We start from the raw sequence: 20,912 nt of genomic DNA, 5'->3' as shown, positions 1-20,912 counted from the left end.
TCAATTCCTTCTCTCCCAATATCACTTGTGTCAGGGAAAACAAAAGTTGCTCTTGCATGCTACAATAACTTACAGTTGTTCACATGATACTTATATCCACAACGTCTTACCATTGCATTGTAAAAAACGAAAACAATTATAATTAAGATTTCCCAGAATATCATATATAAACATAATGAACCCAATTGGAAACACTTGTCAAAATGTATAATTCCTATAACATGGGACTCTAGCAAATAATTCTCAGAACTCAATTCACAAATGTCAAATAATTACTCACAAAATTACAACAACAATCTCGTCTATGGTAGATGTACGTTGACTGCAGGACACTTGACAAGAAGTGACTGGAGTTGTGCAAAGTGATTGCCTAGGCCACTAACATGTGATATTTTCTCTGGCGAACCAACTTCAAGAGAATTAGTAGTATCAGAGATTTCACTATGTTCTCTATCTTTTTTCGCAATCATATCATCGTACAAATACCCGAGGGCATCTTTCGTTGAAATAGAATGCACAGATTCAAACAATCTTTGAAATCCATTTATTTGTTCTTCTGTTTCAATCAACTTCTCCTTTAAACCATCTGGAAGGCAAGCCAGCGCACTATGGATGGAAGATACGCCAGAATGGATAGAGAAGAAAACAAAACTAAAGTAAGATATATAGAAATTCCAAACAGTACAAAGATTTATGCAAGTGAGACATTACTACAACAAAATAACATTTGCTTCTTTATATTACCTAGTAACACCTCTGACAAGACCCCAGTTGTACCCAACAAGGACCGATTTCTTAAAGCCAATATTAAATCCCTCTTGTGAAGAAGCTTCTTTTCCCGCTATTACACCATCACGGTAACCAGTCTACATATTATCAACAAATTAAGCACATATTAGAGAACTACCTGAATCATGCACGTAAAACAACTAACTAAACCCACGTAATGACGAAAGTATGTCTGAACTGTCAAACAACCGTATGGTATTGGTTATGTCTCCTCTGCCATTCCCTGCCCAAAGCAGATTGTTCATGCAATTCATCGTCAGAAGCACACCAAGATGCATCTTCATCACACGGCTCAACCGTATCATGGTCTGCAAGAAAACATTAAAAAATTACTTACCACAGAGAACATCAAAACCACAGCAGTTATACACTAACGCATTTACTTATCTACGGCTGACTATAAGATGAAATTAACAAATATTATATGTGGATCACTGTTATACGGAAAAAATGGTGCTTTAAACAATTAAAATACCGTGTAGATCACTTTCTATACTGTTCACACTGGGTGTAGGATCCAATTGTATTTTTTCTAGGCTTAAACTTTCTGAGTAGAGCTCATGTGCAAAACTTCCCTCCATCTGGTACAGCATAAAGCAAACACCAAAATCAAAATTACCATAAGAGCAAAGACTGATGTAACATCGAGCTTCTAAACACTAACTTTAACAGGAAAATGTACAAGAAAATTAGAAGAGGAATGTGTTTAAATGATACAATCCTAGAACATAAAATCCAGAAGACGTAAAGACCATGACCACCGGAAAAAACCAATGCAAATTACATAGCCTCAAGCACAAAGCTAATAAGAGCATAGTATATTCACCAAAAGCTCAAGAACACTACAGCTTCAACCTGATACATATTATGTCCGGCCCTGAAACCTAGGACATGACTTGGTCGTGGATTATGTTACGGGAAAATGGCATCTATTAATACTTTTAGTAGTGTCCCGTCGTTTTAGTTTTCCTTTGATTCCAAAATTTACATAACCTAAAACAATGCAAGTAACCATGTTCATATCCTCGACTACAACCGAACCTCCCCTTCCCTCCAAATGCATTTCCCCATCACAGATACTATAATAATATCACATAGAACATACTGGTCCTCAATCTCCATGACTAAAGACGTATAATTAATATCCATCACTCCAAAGGGACAAATGCCATACACACAACCACAAAGGAAAAAATACCACTCTGTTGGAGTGACACACGGTGCACTCTCGTTGCCATACTTGAATACAACTTCATCAAATTCCATTTGATCAATCCGCAATCGCATGCCAAGCAGAAAAAGAAACATAAAATCCAACATTCCATTCAAATGATTCCATTGAGATAAAACTTTCAATTTCCAAAAGGTTGTAGTAATTGAACTCAATGCATACAAAACACTTGAGAAATTCAACTCTAAACATCTCAATTAACGATCAAAATTAAGATTAATCGTAAAACAATTCAAACAGTTCTAAACAATCGTCAAGATTATATCAAAATAAATCACACCACCATAAAGTTACAGAGAGAGAGACAGGGAAAACGAAGGAGATGGGTGAAAGAGAGTGAAACTGACCTGGAGAAAAATAAAAAAATGGAGAGAAGGAGAAGCTGCAGAGGTTTCAACACTTTGTTAACGCCGACTGGTTTTGGACCATGCCCCTTCGGCTTGTGGAAGAAGATGACATGGATGCACCGTTTCAGCCTTTAAGAGTGTGCTCGAATAAGATAAAAAGAAAAATCCAGATGTCAAATAACCACTGGCTGGAACACCAACTTACGTGGAGTTCCCGGAACCCCGAAATATTTCTCCACTCTCTGAGGAGCTGGAGAAGATTTGTGTAATGGTAGTTGGGCCCTTTACGGGCTTATGACGTGCTATTTATTTTGGATCCCGCTTCTTTGTTTTTCCACTTTTCATACACTCTCATTTCTTCATATGTGTACAGTCATGGTTAAATCACGTCAATATTTTATATTAATATTTTTTTTGTCTTATTATCTTTATAAAAGAAAATTAATATAAAATGTTGACGTGGTTTAACCGTGACCGCACAAAATAGGAGGGGATGAGAGTATATGGGAAGTGGGAGGGCAGAGAAGCCGGGTCTGTAACACAATTCTGCAAAGTCAAATCTAAGATCGCCAAACCACGGGGGGATTTTTGTGTTGGTGGACCAACTTGGGTTGTACATATTTTTGTACTACAATTCTATACCATTTTAGGTGGTATCTGATCTGGATAGTCACATCGTCTGAAAAATTTGCAAATCCCAAGGAAAGAAAGGAGAAGACTCCTCGTATACCACAATCATTATTTAATTAACTAGTTTTTCTCAATTATTAGTTTACTAAATAATGAACTAAATTTAAAAATCTGATCAATACAAATGATGTGGCTATCCACATCAAATGCCACCTAAGGTGGTATGAAAATATGGTACAAAAACATGGTATGAATAGCATTACTCATTTTTCCTTTTTCTTCTTTGCATTCTAGTGCGAGCACCAATTTTCCAACCGTTACATTTACAATTTAATCCTCTAACTTTATTGTTTATTGAAAAAAAGTCTTGTATTGGAAGCCACTGGAGATGCACCAAGAAGCCGAGTGAAAAATAAATGGACCCGACTTCTCTGCCCTCCCACTTCCCATGCACTCTCATCCCCTCCTATTTTGTGTGGTCATGGTTAAGCCACGTCAACATTTTACATTGATTTTTTTTGTTTTTGTTTTTTTTTGTTTTGTAGAGATAATAAGACAAAAAGAAATAGTAATATAAAATGTTGACGTAGCTTAACCGTAATCGCACAAATAGGAGGGGATGGGAGTGTATGGAAAGTAGGAGGGCAGAGAAACCAGGTCCTTGTGTTACCCTAACATTCTAACCATGCTTTCTCTTCTTTGCCTAAACTTGCAAAGCCCCTATCTACCATGCTTTCTCAATCAAGCGTTGGATGCCAGAACAAGAAAGTCGATCACTTGGAGCAATTTCCATACTTACCAACGACAAAAAGTCGATCGTTTTGAGGAATTATATTGCAACCAATCGCAAAGCAGACTCGTAACAGGTTGGTAAAACCAGGAGAGAATCTCTCTTTGCACCCAATGCATAATTGTCCACTGTAAATTGAAATAAAGAAACATAGGCATGATAACAATAAAGTATGCATTACTCTGTGGGCTTTGTTTTCTTTTTTGTTTCCAAGAATACCAAGTTTTATCGAGGAAAATCACTCGACTGTTGCATCTTCCAAGATATCGATGTGGTACAATAAAGTTAGTTGGGATTCACCGTGTTTTTCATCGGACTCAAGATCACAAGCATCTTCAACATATCCAGATCATTTCATCTGTTCGAGGAGCAACTTCAAAACATAATGTATTTCTTTCCTTTGAGGATGCCGTTTATCTTTCACTAGGAAAACATGCACATGGCCCTGTATTTCAATCCACCTGCAACCTGGCTGCTTGATAACTCCCCGTTGCCTTATCGGCTTCCTTACTCGTACAACATCAACCCATTTCCTGAGCTCGGCATACATGTTTGAGAGAAGAACATATGGTCCAGAGTTCCTAGGTTCAATATCTAAGAGTTTCTTCGCCACATACTCCCCTAAGGTAATGTTACGATGAACTTTACAAGCAGCAAGCTAAGACCCCCATATAACAGCATGAGGTTCAATTGGCATGCCCTCTATCAAATTGTTGGCATCATTAAGGCAACCAGCTCGACTGAGCAGATCAACCATACATGTATAATGGTCATTCAATGGTACCAAACCATGTTCCTCACTCATAGAGTAAAAATAATTTTTTTCCTTCATCAACCAACCCTGCGTGGCTACGAGCGTATAGAACACCAATCATAGTGACATGGTCTGGTTGCTCATCTGATGCCAACATTTTTCTAAATATTTCAAGAGCTTCAGTCCCGTAACCATTTTGTGCATACCCCACGATCATGGCATTCTAAGAGACATAATCCATTTCCAACATGTTTATAAAAACTCGACAACCATCTTCAACAGATTCGCATTTCATATACATGTCTATTAGAGAATTTCCGACAAAAATATCAGGCTCTTCACCAACCTTGAATTGACATCCGTGCTTCAATACGTGTACATGAACCTACCTGCCAAGCTGCAGATCAACAAGATCTGCACAATCATTGAGCAGATTCCCAAATGTATAGTGGGTTGGCAGAATAAACTCCATTTTCAAAAGGAGAAAAAGTCCAAGGGCTTCTTCATATTCCCCATTCTGTGTGTAACCTACAATAAGTGTGTTCCAAGAGACTATATTTCTTTCCATCATCCTTGAAAACATCAATCCTGTGGCTTTTACGCTTGCTGATTTTGCATATCCACTTACCATGGAAGTTTCTGAGGTAACATTTCTAACAGGCATCCCATCAAAAATCCATCTGGCTTCTTTTACTCTTTTGCATTTTGCATACATATCAACTATTGCATTGCCTAAAACAAGATCATTCCTGTATTTATCACATTTTACAACACAAGCATGCATTTGCTAACCTTCCTTTATTGCAGACAAGCTTGTGCATGCACTCACCACAATGGCTAATGTTAGTTCATCTGGTTTGAACCCACACTCCATCATCCGCACAAAAACTTCCAGGGCTTCACTTGCTGGGCCATTATGCTGATAACAAGTAATTAAACTGTTCCCATAAACATTATTCTGATCATTCATCCTATCAAAAACTCTTTTTGCACAAGAAGCACTTTAACACTTATAGTATATATTGATAAGTGCAGACCCCATGTATACATCTGATGAGTACGAGGATTTCGCAATTAAAGCATGAATTTGGACACCCATTTTCAACTCTCTTAAACCTGCATAAGCACTAAGAGCACTACCAAACGAGTATTCATTTGGCACAAAATCCTCCCCATGCAGTCTAGTAAAATATTCCAAAGCCTCTTCAAAACGGTCATGCTGGGCAAACCCTGATACCATCGAAGTACATGAGCACTAGTCAGGCTCAGTCCTTAACCTAAAAATCTGCACAGCCACATCAATTAGACCTAACTTCGTTAATGTGCTTATAATGGAGTTCCAAGTGAAAAGGTGTTCCTTTCAAGCATTGTATCAAGCAATTTGCATGCATCATCCAAGCAGCCATATTTTCCATAAGCATCAATGAGCCTATTCTGTAATTGTGAGTCATTAAAAATAAGTATGTAAATATATTGTAATTATTAGGAGTCCTTTATTAGGAATGATTAATTGTTGTGTCCCTTATTGATTATTGTTTCCATATAGAAAAAGTTTGTATTTGTATATATTTCAAGGAAGTAGTACAATGAAAATTATCTCGTAAAATTCTATTTGGCATTAGAGCCAAGGCTGCCGTAACCCTAGTTTTTCCGATGTGCTCAGTCAACTGGTTTTTTGCAATTCTTCTCATAGAACTCAGTTGGTTGTGTGTGTGTGTGTGTGTAATATTGCCGCGTGTGCATCAGCGTGGTGCGTCATCGATTCAACATGCAAGTACAGTGTCGGCTTTGCAGATTTGTGTAAAGCAAAATGGCATCTGCGGAAGGTAGTGGCGTGTTGAAATTGGAGGGCAGTGTTCATAACCCAACCAATAATCCAGTATTGAATCCTGTCTTTATTCAGAGTGATGCATCTGCTGTACCAAACACCGTGAAACTAAATGGATCGAATTATCCTCTTTGGTCCAAGGTTTCAGAGATGCACATTGCTAGACGAGGTAGGAAGGGCTTTGTGACTGAGAGTACCAAGGAGCTTGCTGAAGATAGTGTTAAGTATCAGATATGGGAGACATGGAATACAATAGTAAAAGGGTGGTTGATCAATTCCATGGAACTTGCTATCATGGGATTTTTTATTCACTAGCGTACTACTAAAGAAGTTTGGGAAGAGGTGGCTTAGACCTATTATGATGGTTCAGATATTTCCCAAATTTATGAATTGAAGGTTAAATCTTTCAGACTCCATCAAGAGGGTCTGCCAGTTGGTGTGTATTACGCTGACCTCAAGTCCGTTTGGCAGAAGTTAGATAAAAATAGACCAATCAAGATGGAGTGTGTTGTGGATCTCAAGACCCTTTGAGAAGAAATTCAAATTGACCGTCTGTTTTTTTGGCGGGTTTGAATGATATATCTGATAAAGTACGTAGTGATATTCAACGTACTCAACCCTTACCATATGTTAAGGAAATGTTTTTAGTTGTTCGACGTGAAGCACAACGACATGCCACTATGATCGGTGGGAGTAACAACCAAAAAGGGCTGCCAACCATGGCCATGGTTTCTCGGCTAGTTGGTGCCCCTTGTCCTAATAATCATTCTAATCAATCTTTGAATTCTCATCCCTTTACCTGAGAAAATAAAGATGATTTGAAGTGTACTTTTTATGGACAAACCCGTCATACTGAGGATACGTGTTTTGCCAAGCATGAGGTGCCTGATTAGTTTCCAGATTTGAAAATAAATTGCGTGCAAAGGAGCATGGAAGTGCGGGAAATAATAGAGGCCGAGACCACTTCCAATGACTCGAGTCAAACCTTGTTGACTCGTCCTACCTATGGTAACTCGTCCGATACTGTAGCGCATGTTCTTTTGGCCTCCGATACTAAGCATTATACATGTTGGATTCTGGACTCTGGTGCAACGGATCATATGACATAAGATAAGAATATGTTTCAATATATGACAACATTTCACAAGGAATATATTGCCACCGCCAATGGTACTTGTGCCCCTATTATTGGTGCTAGCACCGTGTATCTCATGGCCTCTCTCCCTTTACATCAATGTTTACTTGTTCCATTTTTATCACATCATTTACTTTCTATACCATAGGTTACTGAACAATTGGATTGTGTTGTTCTAATGTATCCGTCCTTTTGTCTACTTCAGGATATTCAGACCAAGGAGATAATTGGGCATGGCACTAAGAGAGATGAGTTGTACTATGTGGATGATGTCGTTCCTGACAGAGCTCATGCAGTACAAGTGTTCCGTGATAGTAATCTATAAGAAGTATGGTTATTGCATCGTCAATTAAGGCATGCATTTTTAGATATTTAAGGCATATGTTGCCTAGTTTATTTAGTGGAATAAATGAATCAGACTTACATTGTGAATGAAGTATATATTCTTGCTAAAAGCCATCGTGCTTCGTTTCCTCCTAGTATGAATAAAAGACATTTTCCGTTTGATCTTGTGCATTCCGATGTTTGGGGGCCTTCTCCAGTTACTAGTTCTTCAAGAATTCGGTGGTTTGTTACATTTGTTGATGATTACACTTGTATGACATGACTTTATGTGTTAAAAATAAAAGTGATGTTACTACCATATTTAGGTCATTTGCTCAGATGATTCAGACACAGTATTCTTCCGTTATCAAAGTTCTCCATTCTGATAATGGAGGAGAATACATCAATTTTGAGTTGTCGAAGTTTCTACGTGATCAAGGGATACTCCATGAAACCACATGTTCGCATACTCCACAACAAAATGGGGTTGTAGAATGCTCCTTGGGGCCTCGGTTCCTCAGTGTTTTTGGCCTGAAGCTGTTACCTATGCCGTGTATGTCATTAATAGTATGCCCTCTTGGGTGGTTGGTTTTCAAACACCTCTTCAAGTCCTTACACAACATGCTCCAGTGGTGTCAAGTAATACTCTTCCCCCTTGAGTCTTTGGTTGTGTGGCTTATGTTCATATTCAGATATGGTGTGTCTTTCTAGGCTTCTCTTCTCACCGAAAAGGGTATAAGTGTTACCATCTTGAGACTCGTCTTGTTGTGTCAACTTGGGGTTGGTTCAAGGTGAAAATATCTTTCATGACAAAATTACCAAAAATACCCTTATTGCTCTGAGTCCCGTAAAGTCTTTGTTTTAGCTCCAAATTCACTTTCGCTTGCGTTCCCGCATTCGTAATGATGAGTACTGCGAGGCTATATCAAGGGAATGAATTTTACATGACACGACAAGACGATCAACAAAATCAACGTATTTACCTCGAAGGGTATTTTCATAATTTTACATTTTAAAATTATAAAAACCGTAATATTTTAGGGATGGGTCGTTACACCCAGCTCGTTGCTAGCTAAGCCTAGTCCACGGCAAGCCGAGCCTAAGCTCGCAAGGAGCAAGTCGTAGCCTATAGCGCAGACAAAGCCACCGCGGAAGTTTAGCCCCCACATTTCACCTTGTTCAAAGGAGATGAAGATCTGGACATGCATTTGATGCACTACTGAAGTGTCATGACCTTCTATGACAACAATGACGCTCTTATGTGCAAGATCTTTGCCACGACACTCCAAGGCGAAGCGCAAGATTGGTTCCACTTCCTGCAGCCACGTTCAATCCGGAACTTCTGTGAATTTTCCTTAGTTTTCACTAAGGAATATTCATCCTACCGCTCGCTCAAGAAAAAGTCTGATTACCTCTTCAACATGAATAATGATCCGAAGGAGTCACTCAGCACATAAGTCAAGAGGTTCTAGGCGGAGAAGGCAAAGATCGTCGAATGCGATGACAACATTGCAAGCTCAGCCTTTTGGAAGGGATTCCCAACAGATCACCCACTTTTTGAAGAGCTGATCATGGGCGAGAACTTGACCCTAGCAGATTTTTACGTTTTGGTATAAATGCATTCCTTCTAGGATGAGGCCACCTGAGCATCCGTGTAAAGACATGGAGCCAACTCAGAAGAAGGCGGGTGATAAACTGCTTAATGACAAGAACAAGCTAGGAAGCAGACACAATGATCGATCCCTAGTAAAAGAAGGCTATGCACCCAAGGTGTACACCAAGTTCTCAGTCCCGATTAACCAGATCCTTCACAACCTCAAGGACAAGCCATAGTTCAAGATGCTATAGCCCATGAAGGGAGATACCTCCAAGATGGGCCAGACAAAATATTGCGCATTTCACAGAGGTCTGGGGGCACACAACCAATAATTGCATCACATGGATGAGGAATCTTGAAAAGTGTGTAAAAGAAAGCAAATGCAACCAATATGTCGACAGACCAGCTGCCTAACCAATGCCGAACTCCCAACCAAGACAATTCGAATCAACGACATCTTTGTCAAATTCGAGCATCTGGGGGCCACCAACAATTGCAAGAATAGGAAGATCCACCTAGACCAATCGTCGGCTTCACTGAGTAGAACGCTGAGAGAGTAGACTTTCCCCATGACGATGCCTTAGTGATTTTTATTCAATTGGCCCACACCATTGTTGATAGGATGATGGTGGACGACAGTAGCTCAATCAATATCCTACAACTGTGAATCATCCAAAAGATGGACCTGGAAAGTACGATCAGACGTAAAACAGAGGTCTTGACTAGATTCAATGAACTTAACTTAACTTCCATTGGAACAATCACACTCGATGTAACCAGCCCTCCAATTATCTCATCGCAGGCCTTCATGATCGTCAGCGACCTATCTCCCCATAACGGGATATTAGGCTGACATTGGCTAGTGAAGATTGAAGCTATTGGAGAAGATAAGCCAAGTGCTAGTTGGAAACCTTCATTCATTTTTTGAGCATTTGGAGTCGCATTTTAATTAGCCTACTTATCTACATTGTCAATTATTCCAAGTACCAATTTACAACCAAACGAGTAATTCATTGAGGTAAACATGCCCAATTGGGCACAAACACAAACGAGTAATTCTTTGCAAGTCACATTTCTGGCCAACATCGTTGGCATAAGTTATCATGTTGCGATGCATTCGATCTTTCATGTTCGTTTGCCCTTACCTCAGTGTTTGCATTCATCCTCACCTTTGGGACTGTGTCTTCTCCAATAAGACACCATCATCTCCAGTAACACATCGTTGTTCTCATTGACCCTTACCTTTGGGCCTACTGCGTCGTTCCTAATAACACACCATCATCTCTTGCGACTAACCACCTACTATGAACTCATGTTTCTTCGTCTTCAATGGTGCTTATCTTATTGATGTTTATATTTGAACCCATGATCTCTTACTCACATATTACTAGTTGTCATTTGAACCAAACGATTTAATAAGTTTAATGAATCAATCAAATTGTATAACTATAGATAACTAAGTCAATACCACATTAATAAGTTTTGATTTTATGTAAATAGTGGATCGCCCGGTTAGGGGTTCTTTTTTTTTTTTTTTTTTTTTTTTTTTTTTTTTTTTTTGTTTAACTGCATCTTAAGTTTGAACTCTCCTCCTATCCTTTTAGTCTAGGGTAAGGATATCGCTTGTATTTGAAAAAATAATCATAGAACTAGATCGGGCTAGCCCTATTAAGAGCAACTCTAGTGTTGCAAAGGCCTCCTAGCTAGGGCAACTCACTATTGAATAGCCTCCAGTGAACAGTAACTGCCTTTTGCATTTCCACCCCTAAACTGAATAGTCATGGCAATAGGCAATAAAATATTAGTATTTTTTATTTTATAAAATAATAAAAAATAATTTTATTTGTAATTTTGGATATGCTTTTTAATTGGTCTCGTTATACCACATGTCATTAAATAAGAAATTACAACCCAAAGTATTTGAGAAAATATAAAATTATGGTGTAAGTTGGACGATAATGATAACATATTTATAGAAAAATTAAATCAAATTTTGGATTTTTTTAATTAATTTTTTACATTTTTAATTAATTTTTTACATTTTTATTAGTTTTTTACATTTTTATTAATATTTTTTATTTTTATTAATTTTATATTATGGCTGACGTCACCCCTCAGCCATTCATCGCTCGGGCCTCAGGCTCTTTGGTGATGGATTCCCGCTTGGCCTGTCCACCGGGCCTCCCCCGAGCCCCATTGCCCACATGGACTGGAGCTAATTGCTGGGGCAATTGGGTGATTGGAATCGCCGGTCCATTGAGCTAAAGAGCATGCGGGACTTGCTCTAAAGGCCGGGTCATTGGGCAACAAACCAAACTCAGACCGACCCATCGGGCCTAGGCTATACTTACAAGCCTAGTATTGATAGGGTTGAAATAATAAAGGCTAAAATAATGAGTTTGGAATAGTACATGGCTATTCGGGATAGAAAACTCTCTCCTCTCTCTTACCACGAACCCTAGTTACTGGAGGAACACTACTTGTACAACATGGCAATGCGGAAGAGGAGGCAGTCGCAGTCGGAGTCGGAGTCGGAGTCGGAGGCGCAGGATTTATCTAATAAGACTGTGAAGCGGAAGTTGGAAGAAAAATCGACAACAACTGAAAAGTTAACAGATAATGACGTCACGCATGATGCCATTATACCGTCCCCGCCGCCGAATGTGGAGGTCCGTCGGGCAACCTTTGTTGTAGAAAATGCTTCTCTGAGAAAGGGCATCGTTCGAAAGGTGCGGGAAACTCTTCATGCAAAATTTAATTTGATATTCGAGTAAAATTTTTTTTGAGGATTTTTAAATTATTTTATTTATTTATTTGTCTAGAATTTTATTTCCTCAATTTTTAACTTTTTTTCTTCTCAGAGGTGGAAGATTCTGGATTCAGAGGAAGACGCTGATGCCCTGAAACAAAAGAAAGATGAGAATAATTATCGGCCTGGAGTTGTCTACCAGGTTTGCTCTTGAGCTACAACTTACAAGTTACATTGATTACATCTTCTTATATGAGTTTGGTTAGGTTTCTATATAGTGGAGTTATAATCTTAGGTTAATGAAAATACTTATAAGTGAACAAACTAATGGTATTTGATAAGGTGTTGATATCATTGATGATAATGTATCACAGTATCAGTGACAAAACTTACTGAGTTATTGATACAAATTCCGACGACAATTTGCACCGAGACTTTCTGGATGCATAAAAGATGGGTCCTAGCTTTGCAAATTTGGGGTCTAAATAAATCCATCCGTTTGTTTATATGAGATAGAAAAGTTATTTCCAAACCCTCATTTTTCTCAAGTAGCTTTTGGATTTTATTAACAAGTCAGTAAAGTCGAATTAAACAATTTACACTGTATCATCCCATTGTTACAGACCCATAAGTTCATTCATAGGAACTGAGGTTAGCATAAGGGTTACTGTAGAATGCCACTAAGATTTTAGCATTGTCTCACTAATATGTAGTCTATGTTGTGTTTCTTTTGCTGTTTTTAATTTATAAATTTATGATTTTAAGTGTTTTACCCATCCAGGCTCTTCGTGCGATTTTTGATAGCAAACTTAATAAAGCTGGTATGGTAGGAGCTGTGTATGTGAAAACAGATAATGGAGTGTTATTTGAGATTAAACCCCATGTTCGTATACCAAGAACGTGTAGGCGCTTTTGTGGAGTCATGCGTAAGTTAGCTTCTATTACTAGTTGTCTTATATTCACTCTGCATCATTCAGCCTCTTCAAAATATATCCATGGAACTTACAGATTGCTTTGTGTTTTGACTTTTGCAATTTTTAAAGTGGAGTTGCTTGATAAAAAATGCATACGGACCAAAGATACAAATGAAATTCTTATGCGTGTCATTGCGGAACCTGTAACCCGACATTTACCGGTCAACTCTCGTGTAGTAGGTGAGCATTGCCTACCTCTATTTAGTATTCTGATCTTACTGACGTTGACTAATGCCTGGTGTACTGGGTTTATAGGACTCTCTTATAGTTCAGAAAAAGTGGTTGATATTGATGACTATGTTAATTCTGCCGGTGATGAATTGAATCTTGTTTTTGTGGTATGTTTGAGATTCTAAATTTCAGTTCATAGGCCTCTACTTCGTGCTCTTTTTTGTATGTGAAATTTGAAATCTGCATAACGGCTTTTTATACATGTTCAGGTGGGTGAACTGGCCCATGGGAAGATCAATGAGTATACAGATGATTTTATATCAGGTAATTTATACTTGAGCTATGTGATAATGTGGCTTTTATAAATGTCGATGCGAAACGTGAATAGATGTTAAGAAACTAAGATGGTGTATCTGAACTTTTGAGCTTGAAAAGGTGATTTTTGGTGGTCGAGTTTGAATTCTTGAGTAAAAAGAACAGCGATCAAAGTATTTTGTGCAATATAGGAAACTTGAATCTTATCAAAACTGGGGAGCGGATGGTTGACAGAAGTAGATATTGGATAGGCTTAATTGTTTAGGGTTTAGGATTTTCTGCGATGATGATTTTTTGTATCTCTGTACTTGAAATTCATTGATGAGAAAAAATGTGCATGTGAAAAGCTCTGTAGTAGTACAAATAAGAACTGAAATGGTAAATAACTCCAATGGCTTAACTTGATCCTTCCTATATTTAACAACTTACCAAATATTGATCTCTTTACGATAAGCGGATGCAGGCTTTGAATTTCGGTTATTATTGATTTGAAGTGCTCATTTTCTACTTGTCTCAGTCATTTTCATTATTATTATCATTATGATTGAGACCGTTTGTACTTAAAGGGTTGTTATTGCTTTTGTTTATTTATCCTGCGCCCCTGAGATATATGAGGAGCCTCCCCCGGTTCTCACACTTTTAAGGTTAGCTTATTGTGTCAGTATGTATGTTGTTTATGACGAACAAAGGCAGCTCGTTCACTGGGTTGTTTGTATGTTTGTCAAAAAGGCATTTATTCCTTAAGATCCTTGTTGAATTGGCATAGGCAAAACAACTTGCCTTTTGCGTCTGTGTGTTTGTATAAATTTTTCGTGTTGTCTGTTCTTGGACGGCTGGTTTTTTTTTTTTTTCCGTTCTTCCAGTTTCGTTTTCACTTGACTTCTCTATGTCATGCATGCTGGAAGCTATTAATATCTTAATGTTGCATTTGTTTGGCTCTGCAGTTTCAAATTATCCATTGAGTGCAAAAGGCTGCATAGGGTTGATTTGCGAGTCGTTGGAGCATAAATGGAAGGTCTTCTGAATCATTTATATCTAAGTTATTAAGTACGAAGTTTTGTACAAGCGTCGAAGATATCTATAACATGAGTATTCCTATAGTTTGTCGTGATTTAAAAGATGAAAGTTATTGGACAAAACTGAATTACTTGTGGAACATTTGTTTTCATCTTTTAATTGAATATCGCTTGAGTAGACGATAACTGGATGATTATTAAGTTATTACTTCAAAAAAAAAAAAATGTTTATTCGACTTAGTCAAAAAAAATAATTCGACCCTGAAAAGTAGAACCGATCACAATACTAGCCAACTAACTATTGTAATTTGTCTATAAAAGATGATAGTTTAAGTTCCTCCTCGGTCATGGGCAACAAGGATGCCTTCCAACATGAAGGGCTTCCCCCTTAAACTTGTCCATTGAAGAAACGAGTGACTTGGCGAAGAGGTAGTCTAAGTTTTCTTAGGATATAATAATTGTCAAAGACAATAATGTAAGGACAAAGATTGTAATTTTGTAAAGTATGTTTTTGTGGGGGGGGGGGGGGGGGGGGGGGGGGGGGGTATAATTGTCATTTAAAAATTTAATTAAATGAGCATTGATTACTATGCTTTAAAAAACTGCTTTGAAAATTTAATTAAATGAGCATTGATTACTATGCTTTAAAAAACTGCTTCGGTTTGCAATAGTTGGAATGGTTCTAATTGGTGTTGGCCTAATAATTCTTCTCATGAGTTGTTGGAAATTCAAATGTCTATGTCTAATATTGTGCCAAATCCTAGCTTGGGTGATATGATTCGATGGACTCCTTCATCGTCTGGCATCTACTCTGCTGCTTCTGCTTAGGATAAGTTTCGGCAATCCAAGCCTACAGTAGGTTGGTCTAAGCTTGTTTGGTATAATCAAAATATTCCCTAGATGAGCTTCATTCTTTGGTTGGCTATTAAATGCAAGCTTTCTAGTTTCTACTATGGATAGAATCTTGAGTTTTGCTCTGTCGATTCTTGTCACTTGTGTACTCTGCTCTATTGCTACGGAGTGCCATTGCCACCTCTTCTTTGAGTGTTTTTTTACCGATGGTATTTGGTCTTCAATGCTATTCAAGTGCAATGTCCCTTGGCTAAGGCTCCCTTGGCCTATTTTTGTCATGTGGGCTACTAGCCGTTGCAAGAGAAAATCTCTATCATCGATAATTTTGAAGTTAAGTCTTGTTGCTACTGTGTATTATGTTTAAAGGGAGCGGAACAATCGTAGATTCAAGAACTCATGTCAACCCACTGTGGTGGTTCTCAACTCAATTAAGTCTAACATTAGACTTCGATTGAGTTCTTTGAAAATCGCCCATTCCGCTGCTAGACTCTACTTTACGGGAATGAAATATAATTATGAATAGTTAGTGCTTTTTTTGCTGCTTTGATACAGTGTTGTTAACTTTGCTGTTTTTTTTTTCTTTTAGCTGTAGCTCTTTGTTGAGTGTTTGTATTTTCAGCTACTCTTTGCTGCTTATATTCTTTTTTTCTCATTAATATATTTTATTTATAAAAAAAAAAAAGCATTTTTTTAGAAGCACGATAGATCTGCTTCTGCTCTTTTGTGTTTTTCTACTTTCATTGACAATAGGTTTTTTTTTTTTTTTTAAAGCACTTTTTTTTTTTTTCGGTTTTATCAAACACATTTAATGTTTTAGAATTTTTAGTCTGTTTTTTTTTTTTTTTCTTTTTTTTTTCTTTTTCTAAAGCACCACAATACCTGTGGGCGCGGTTATACATACTGACACGATAAGCTGTGGGCGCGGATAGCTCCAATATCAGGAAACTGAAATTTCACAATATTACATTATTTATTAACACTGTAAATACGATTGTGACGCTTGTTACACTAAAAAGTATGATTAAATAAGATCTCTTAGACCAATCCATGTACTTATCATAATCCTTGTAGGATTCTTAAACCCCACAGAGGAGAAAACACATATCAAGTAATCAACCCTTTCTGTCTCACTCTTTATAAACATACTCATACAATAAATTTATTTAAGGACGTTATAATACACACCATTTTTTTTATCTCCCATACAAACTCTATTTTGTTCTTTTTTTTTAATTTATTCAATCAAAAAGTTGAAAATTCAAAAGAATGTGAGCAATGTAAAAATAGTTGTGTGAACAGCAATATCCTTTAACTATTCTATTTATAATTTTTTTGGTCAGGAGGCACCGTACAATTATGTGTTGGAAAAAATGAAAAGAGAAAACAAATAAAAGATAAATAAAATATAGAAAGAAGAAGAAGAAAAAAATGAATGAGGATTCTCTCTGGATCTTCTTTGTGAGGAATTTAGAGATTTTTCAATCATATTCGTTTATCTTGTGGTCAGTTTTTGTTAGATACTATTTATATTTAATTTTAAATAAAATAATGTACAATGATTCAGATCGCACGATATACAATAAACGAATACGATTGAAGATTTTATGAGGATCCTCATTCGAAAAAAATTAGGAAGAGAATTCGGAAACCCTAGCCCCAGTTGGCCTCCTCCTCTCGTTTCGATTTTTTTTATTTTTTATTTAACCACAGTCCTCACTCCTCAGACAATTATAACTCGATTCTTCTCTCGAGTCTCGGACTCCCTCAACGGACGAAACCTTCACCTTGGTTCAAAAGCAAAAGGCCTCTACTTTCCAAGCCCCCAATTTGTTCCGGTATACAAACTCTCAGAAGCCCCAATTTGTGGACCAAACTGAAGACTGAACAAGTTTTGCATGCCATGAAGACCCACAAAGCTTCGTATTCGAACAAGTCCTCTAATGGAAGGTACTAAGCTTTTTACTCTCACGTTTGGTTTAACTTTTGGGACTCGGACTAGCAATTATTTATTATTTCTTAGTGTTGATGTAAAATGGGCAATTCCTAACGAAACGCATGCTTCTGTAATGTCTTAGAGGTTTAACTTGTGTGCCATATTTTGTTTTAATTTCTTGGTAATGCACACATTGGTGAAAGGAAATGGATTGCCTTCCATTCTTTTGGTAATTACATTAGCATGAATTCTTCAATGGTATTCCAGGAGGATCGAAAAGAGGGGAACGAAGAGAAAGGCCTTAGAGCGATGCTCAAGGCTTAATTCTTCCAAGGACATCTTGGAAGTCAAAGGAATTATTGAACAGGATATTAATGAAGATTCTATGCTCCAACTTCCCGGCATTCCTCTAGCTCCTTCCAGCCAGAATATGAACCCTGGAGTTACTTTTGTTCTCGAAAAGGCCTCCTTGGTGCCTGCTTATGTCGGCAAGGTAACCCTTCATTAATAATTCTACCTGCATCCTTTATGTTTCTGCTTCTGTGCTACTTTGTTCGTTACTGTTCTTTTACCTTGTATTTATATTTCCTTTTTTCAGAAGTACCAGATTTTAAATCCAGAAATACACGGGGACTTCCTTCGGAAAAAGAATATGGATCCTTATAAATACAGACCTGACATTGTTCACGAGGTGAGGTGCCTGGCGACTCTTTTTAAGATTGAGAATGATTGATTGGACTCATTGCATTTCCTTCAAATATCATCAGAAATTGCATATCATTGCTCTCCAGTGGCAAAACTCACTTTACTTTTGTCTCAGAAGTTCTTTTTATTTTTGCAAATTCTTTTGTATGTTCAGGCCCTCCTTCAAATTATGGATACCCGACTTTGCATGGCCGGCAGACTGCAGCCGGTGTATGTTAAAACTGACCAAGGGGTTCTCATCAAAGTCGAACCACATGCTCGTATACCAGAATCATTGGACAAGTTTTGTGCTATGATGTGTTAGTCATTCTTTGATAACAGACTCAAACATTATTTATTCCTAGCCATTTTTCATCCATGTCGTTGTTTTCTTTTCAAAATTCATCTTTTAACTTCCCAAAACCTGTCCTAATCTATGGTTTGCAGCACAATTATTGCAAAAGCTCCGCATTAAAGCCAAGGGTCGACGTGATACACTCTTGCGTGTGGTTCAGAACCCTTTATCTCAGCATTTACCTTCCAACTCCGTCAAAATAGGTAAGCCTCCGATAATATGCACGGTTCTGTTTCCATTAAAACGCTTTCCTTAACACCAAACGCGCTGTCACTTCAGGCCTTTCCGTCAGTTCGCAAAAGGAAGTTCTGTTACGAGAGTATGTAAATGCTGTCAGCAATAATGCCAACCTTGTTTTTGTGGTATGAGCATTATACTTTCCTATCATCTGTTCGCATTACACATGTGCTATCTGGTGGTTTTGTTCGTTAGTTCATTAACTAACCTGATGTTCAGGTTGGTGCCATGGCTCATGGGAAAATTGATAGCGAGTATGTAGATGATTTCATATCAGGTAACTTTTTTTTTTTATTTACTTTTACTATTCCCAAAAAAATGTTATTGTTCTAAGCTACCCGGCATGTTTTCATGAAAGTGATGATACTACTAAAATGAATATCGCGGACTGATTCATGGATGCTAACGTTAAGAAATACTAATCTCGCGAACAAGTATTTATCCAACCCAGTGGAGCGAACTTGATGGTTCCAAAGCTAATTGGGTCCTCTGGCTGGTTAAGGATTTTTGTTGTTTTATATGTCATGTGGTCCTAATAGGATTGAGATTTATTAAGTAGTCTAGGTCATCGAATCATGCTCTGTATTATCAAGTTAAACTTTAGCTAAAACAGAAAAAGTTACTTGAGAAGTTCTCGATATTACTTCCGCATATTTCCACACCTACCATGCTCTCTAGTTTAGGGAGTCATAATTATTTTTAGCCACTAAGTAAAAAGTATTTCATTGAAATAATAGTTAAAACCAATTTTAGGAGTTAGATAGGAAGCATCATTGGAGTTGATTTTTTGCAAGGTTTTCTAAATTTTTAGCTCATTTAGGGAGTCCATTGGGAATGCTCAGGGAGTAATTGGGTAAGTCTGGTCGGATTGGAATATCTTGATAAACAAGGATTAGGGTTTCTAGGATGCTGTACTCTAGTACGAATAGACTATTATTAGGCTCTTCTATTCAGTTTGCTTTTGCCAGTTATATAATTTCTTCTTTCAGAGTTTTCCTTGGATTTCTTGCTCTAGAACTCAGATGTCTTTGTTCCAGCTTCGGTTTTATTGCTGTTTTATCTGTATCGTTCTCTTGTTCATCGTTTGGAATTCGGTTATACTGTGATTTGGCCCTATTCTACTCGCTGGACAACAGATTATCACTACTGCCCATCAGCTTTCCAAGCAGCGAAGCTAATCAATAAGCCTGAAAATGTACAGGTGTAAACAAACTCGAGGTGGTACAAGGGGTATGGGCTATTTGGGTACAGAAGATCTGAAGGCAAACTTACACTAGATTAAAAAAGGTCTTAATAGGCATTAACTAAAAAAATTAAAAACCAATGCCAAAAATTTTAACTGAGATTTTTGGGAACGACCTAAAACAAAGCCAAATACATATTTCAGTCTCGTGTTATAACTTGAATGGATTAGCCACATGGGTGGTTATGGACCCGATGGCTCTCCCTTGGTAATATTCTTTGCTTTGAGTGAGAAGTTGCGGTACGAGATTCCATTCTTTGAAGTTTTTTTTATTAATATTATTGTTCTGCAAGACTGTAAATAGTAGTCTTGGAGTCTGGTGGTTCCTCCTCATGGACTAAGAAATAATTTTGATTTGGTTTCTGATATTATCTGTTAATAAATGTGTATGTGATGTTGCAGTTTCTGGATATCCACTGAGCGCTGGGGTGTGCCTGAGAAGTATATGTATAGCATTGGAGAGAAAGTGGAATATTTTGTGAAACAACTGTCATTAGTATGGTATGGATTAGAAACTCTTGTGAGCGTGCTATCTTGGTTGCGGAGGATGGATAGAATTATGGAGCTTTTTTGCGGAGTTTTTGTTTAATTTATGGTCTGTATCACGGACTCTCTGCAAGTTGACAAGTTTAATGGCAGTAGATTCTTGTTAACGGAATAAGAGCGCGGTACTTAAGTATTGGAGAAGATAAGTCAAGTGCTAGTTGGAAACCTTCCTTCACTCTTTGAGCATTTGAAGTTGCGTTGTATGTGCCTTGTATCATGTTGGCATAAGTTATCATGTTGTGACACATTCCATCTTTCGAACCATCATCTCCAGCGACTGTAGCCACCTCCAATTACCCAATACGACCTCATGTTTCTTCGACGTGAGTGGTACTTTGATTGACGGTGGACCACCTTTGTGGGTGGCTGTTGCTCATCGTCGGTTTGTAGATCTGGATTTTCGTTTGCTCTG

At 37.7% G+C, this 20,912-nt stretch overlaps 3 protein-coding genes and 1 pseudogene across 3 annotated transcripts; 2 read left to right on the top strand and 2 right to left on the bottom strand.

Moving 5' to 3' along the window:
• Nucleotides 1-117: 117 nt before the first annotated feature.
• Nucleotides 118-2,503, bottom strand: LOC137748399 (uncharacterized). The gene is made up of 5 exons (XM_068488546.2): nt 2,368-2,503; nt 1,265-1,370; nt 979-1,097; nt 745-866; nt 118-606 (listed from the first exon to the last, which is right to left on the bottom strand). Exons 2-5 carry the CDS (start codon nt 1,368-1,370, stop codon nt 303-305), a joined length of 651 nt encoding a protein of 216 aa, XP_068344647.1. The 5' UTR covers nt 2,368-2,503; the 3' UTR covers nt 118-302.
• Nucleotides 2,504-4,136: 1,633 nt separating this feature from the next.
• LOC137748068 (pentatricopeptide repeat-containing protein At2g13600 pseudogene) lies at nt 4,137-7,220 on the bottom strand (annotated as a pseudogene).
• A 4,624-nt stretch (nt 7,221-11,844) lies between these two features.
• Nucleotides 11,845-14,836, top strand: LOC137746535 (uncharacterized). Its single transcript, XM_068486553.2, has 7 exons — nt 11,845-12,154; nt 12,287-12,376; nt 12,956-13,100; nt 13,218-13,328; nt 13,404-13,486; nt 13,589-13,643; nt 14,579-14,836. The coding sequence occupies exons 1-7, from the start codon at nt 11,915-11,917 to the stop codon at nt 14,656-14,658; spliced, it is 804 nt and encodes a 267-aa protein (XP_068342654.1). The 5' UTR covers nt 11,845-11,914; the 3' UTR covers nt 14,659-14,836.
• Nucleotides 14,837-17,196: 2,360 nt separating this feature from the next.
• Nucleotides 17,197-20,822, top strand: LOC137746422 (uncharacterized). Its single transcript, XM_068486442.2, has 8 exons — nt 17,197-17,449; nt 17,703-17,928; nt 18,034-18,126; nt 18,295-18,439; nt 18,567-18,677; nt 18,754-18,836; nt 18,931-18,988; nt 20,357-20,822. Exons 1-8 carry the CDS (start codon nt 17,403-17,405, stop codon nt 20,434-20,436), a joined length of 843 nt encoding a protein of 280 aa, XP_068342543.1. The 5' UTR covers nt 17,197-17,402; the 3' UTR covers nt 20,437-20,822.
• The last annotated feature ends 90 nt before the right edge of the window (nt 20,823-20,912 follow it).

Source organism: Pyrus communis, chromosome 2, assembly GCF_041283825.1.
Source record: "Pyrus communis isolate YQ-2024b chromosome 2, ASM4128382v1, whole genome shotgun sequence".
Lineage (NCBI taxonomy): Eukaryota > Viridiplantae > Streptophyta > Magnoliopsida > Rosales > Rosaceae > Pyrus > Pyrus communis.
This window is presented reverse-complemented; position numbering and strand designations above follow the sequence as displayed.

Excerpts from the sequence above, each read along its gene's own strand:
- LOC137748399 (XM_068488546.2), bottom strand. The coding sequence starts at position 1,370 with ATGGAGGGAAGTTTTGCACATGAGCTCTACTCAGAAAGTTTAAGCCTA. Across the intron at positions 867-978 it reads GACATAACCAATACCATACG|ACTGGTTACCGTGATGGTGT; the intron begins GTTGTTTGACAG and ends GATAATATGTAG. Across the intron at positions 607-744 it reads CTTGTCAGAGGTGTTACTAG|TGCGCTGGCTTGCCTTCCAG; the intron begins GTAATATAAAGA and ends TTCCATCCATAG.
- LOC137746535 (XM_068486553.2), top strand. The coding sequence starts at position 11,915 with ATGGCAATGCGGAAGAGGAGGCAGTCGCAGTCGGAGTCGGAGTCGGAG. Across the intron at positions 13,329-13,403 it reads GGTCAACTCTCGTGTAGTAG|GACTCTCTTATAGTTCAGAA; the intron begins GTGAGCATTGCC and ends CTGGGTTTATAG. Across the intron at positions 13,644-14,578 it reads TACAGATGATTTTATATCAG|TTTCAAATTATCCATTGAGT; the intron begins GTAATTTATACT and ends TTGGCTCTGCAG.
- LOC137746422 (XM_068486442.2), top strand. The coding sequence starts at position 17,403 with ATGAAGACCCACAAAGCTTCGTATTCGAACAAGTCCTCTAATGGAAG. Across the intron at positions 17,929-18,033 it reads TGCCTGCTTATGTCGGCAAG|AAGTACCAGATTTTAAATCC; the intron begins GTAACCCTTCAT and ends TCCTTTTTTCAG. Across the intron at positions 18,989-20,356 it reads TGTAGATGATTTCATATCAG|TTTCTGGATATCCACTGAGC; the intron begins GTAACTTTTTTT and ends GTGATGTTGCAG.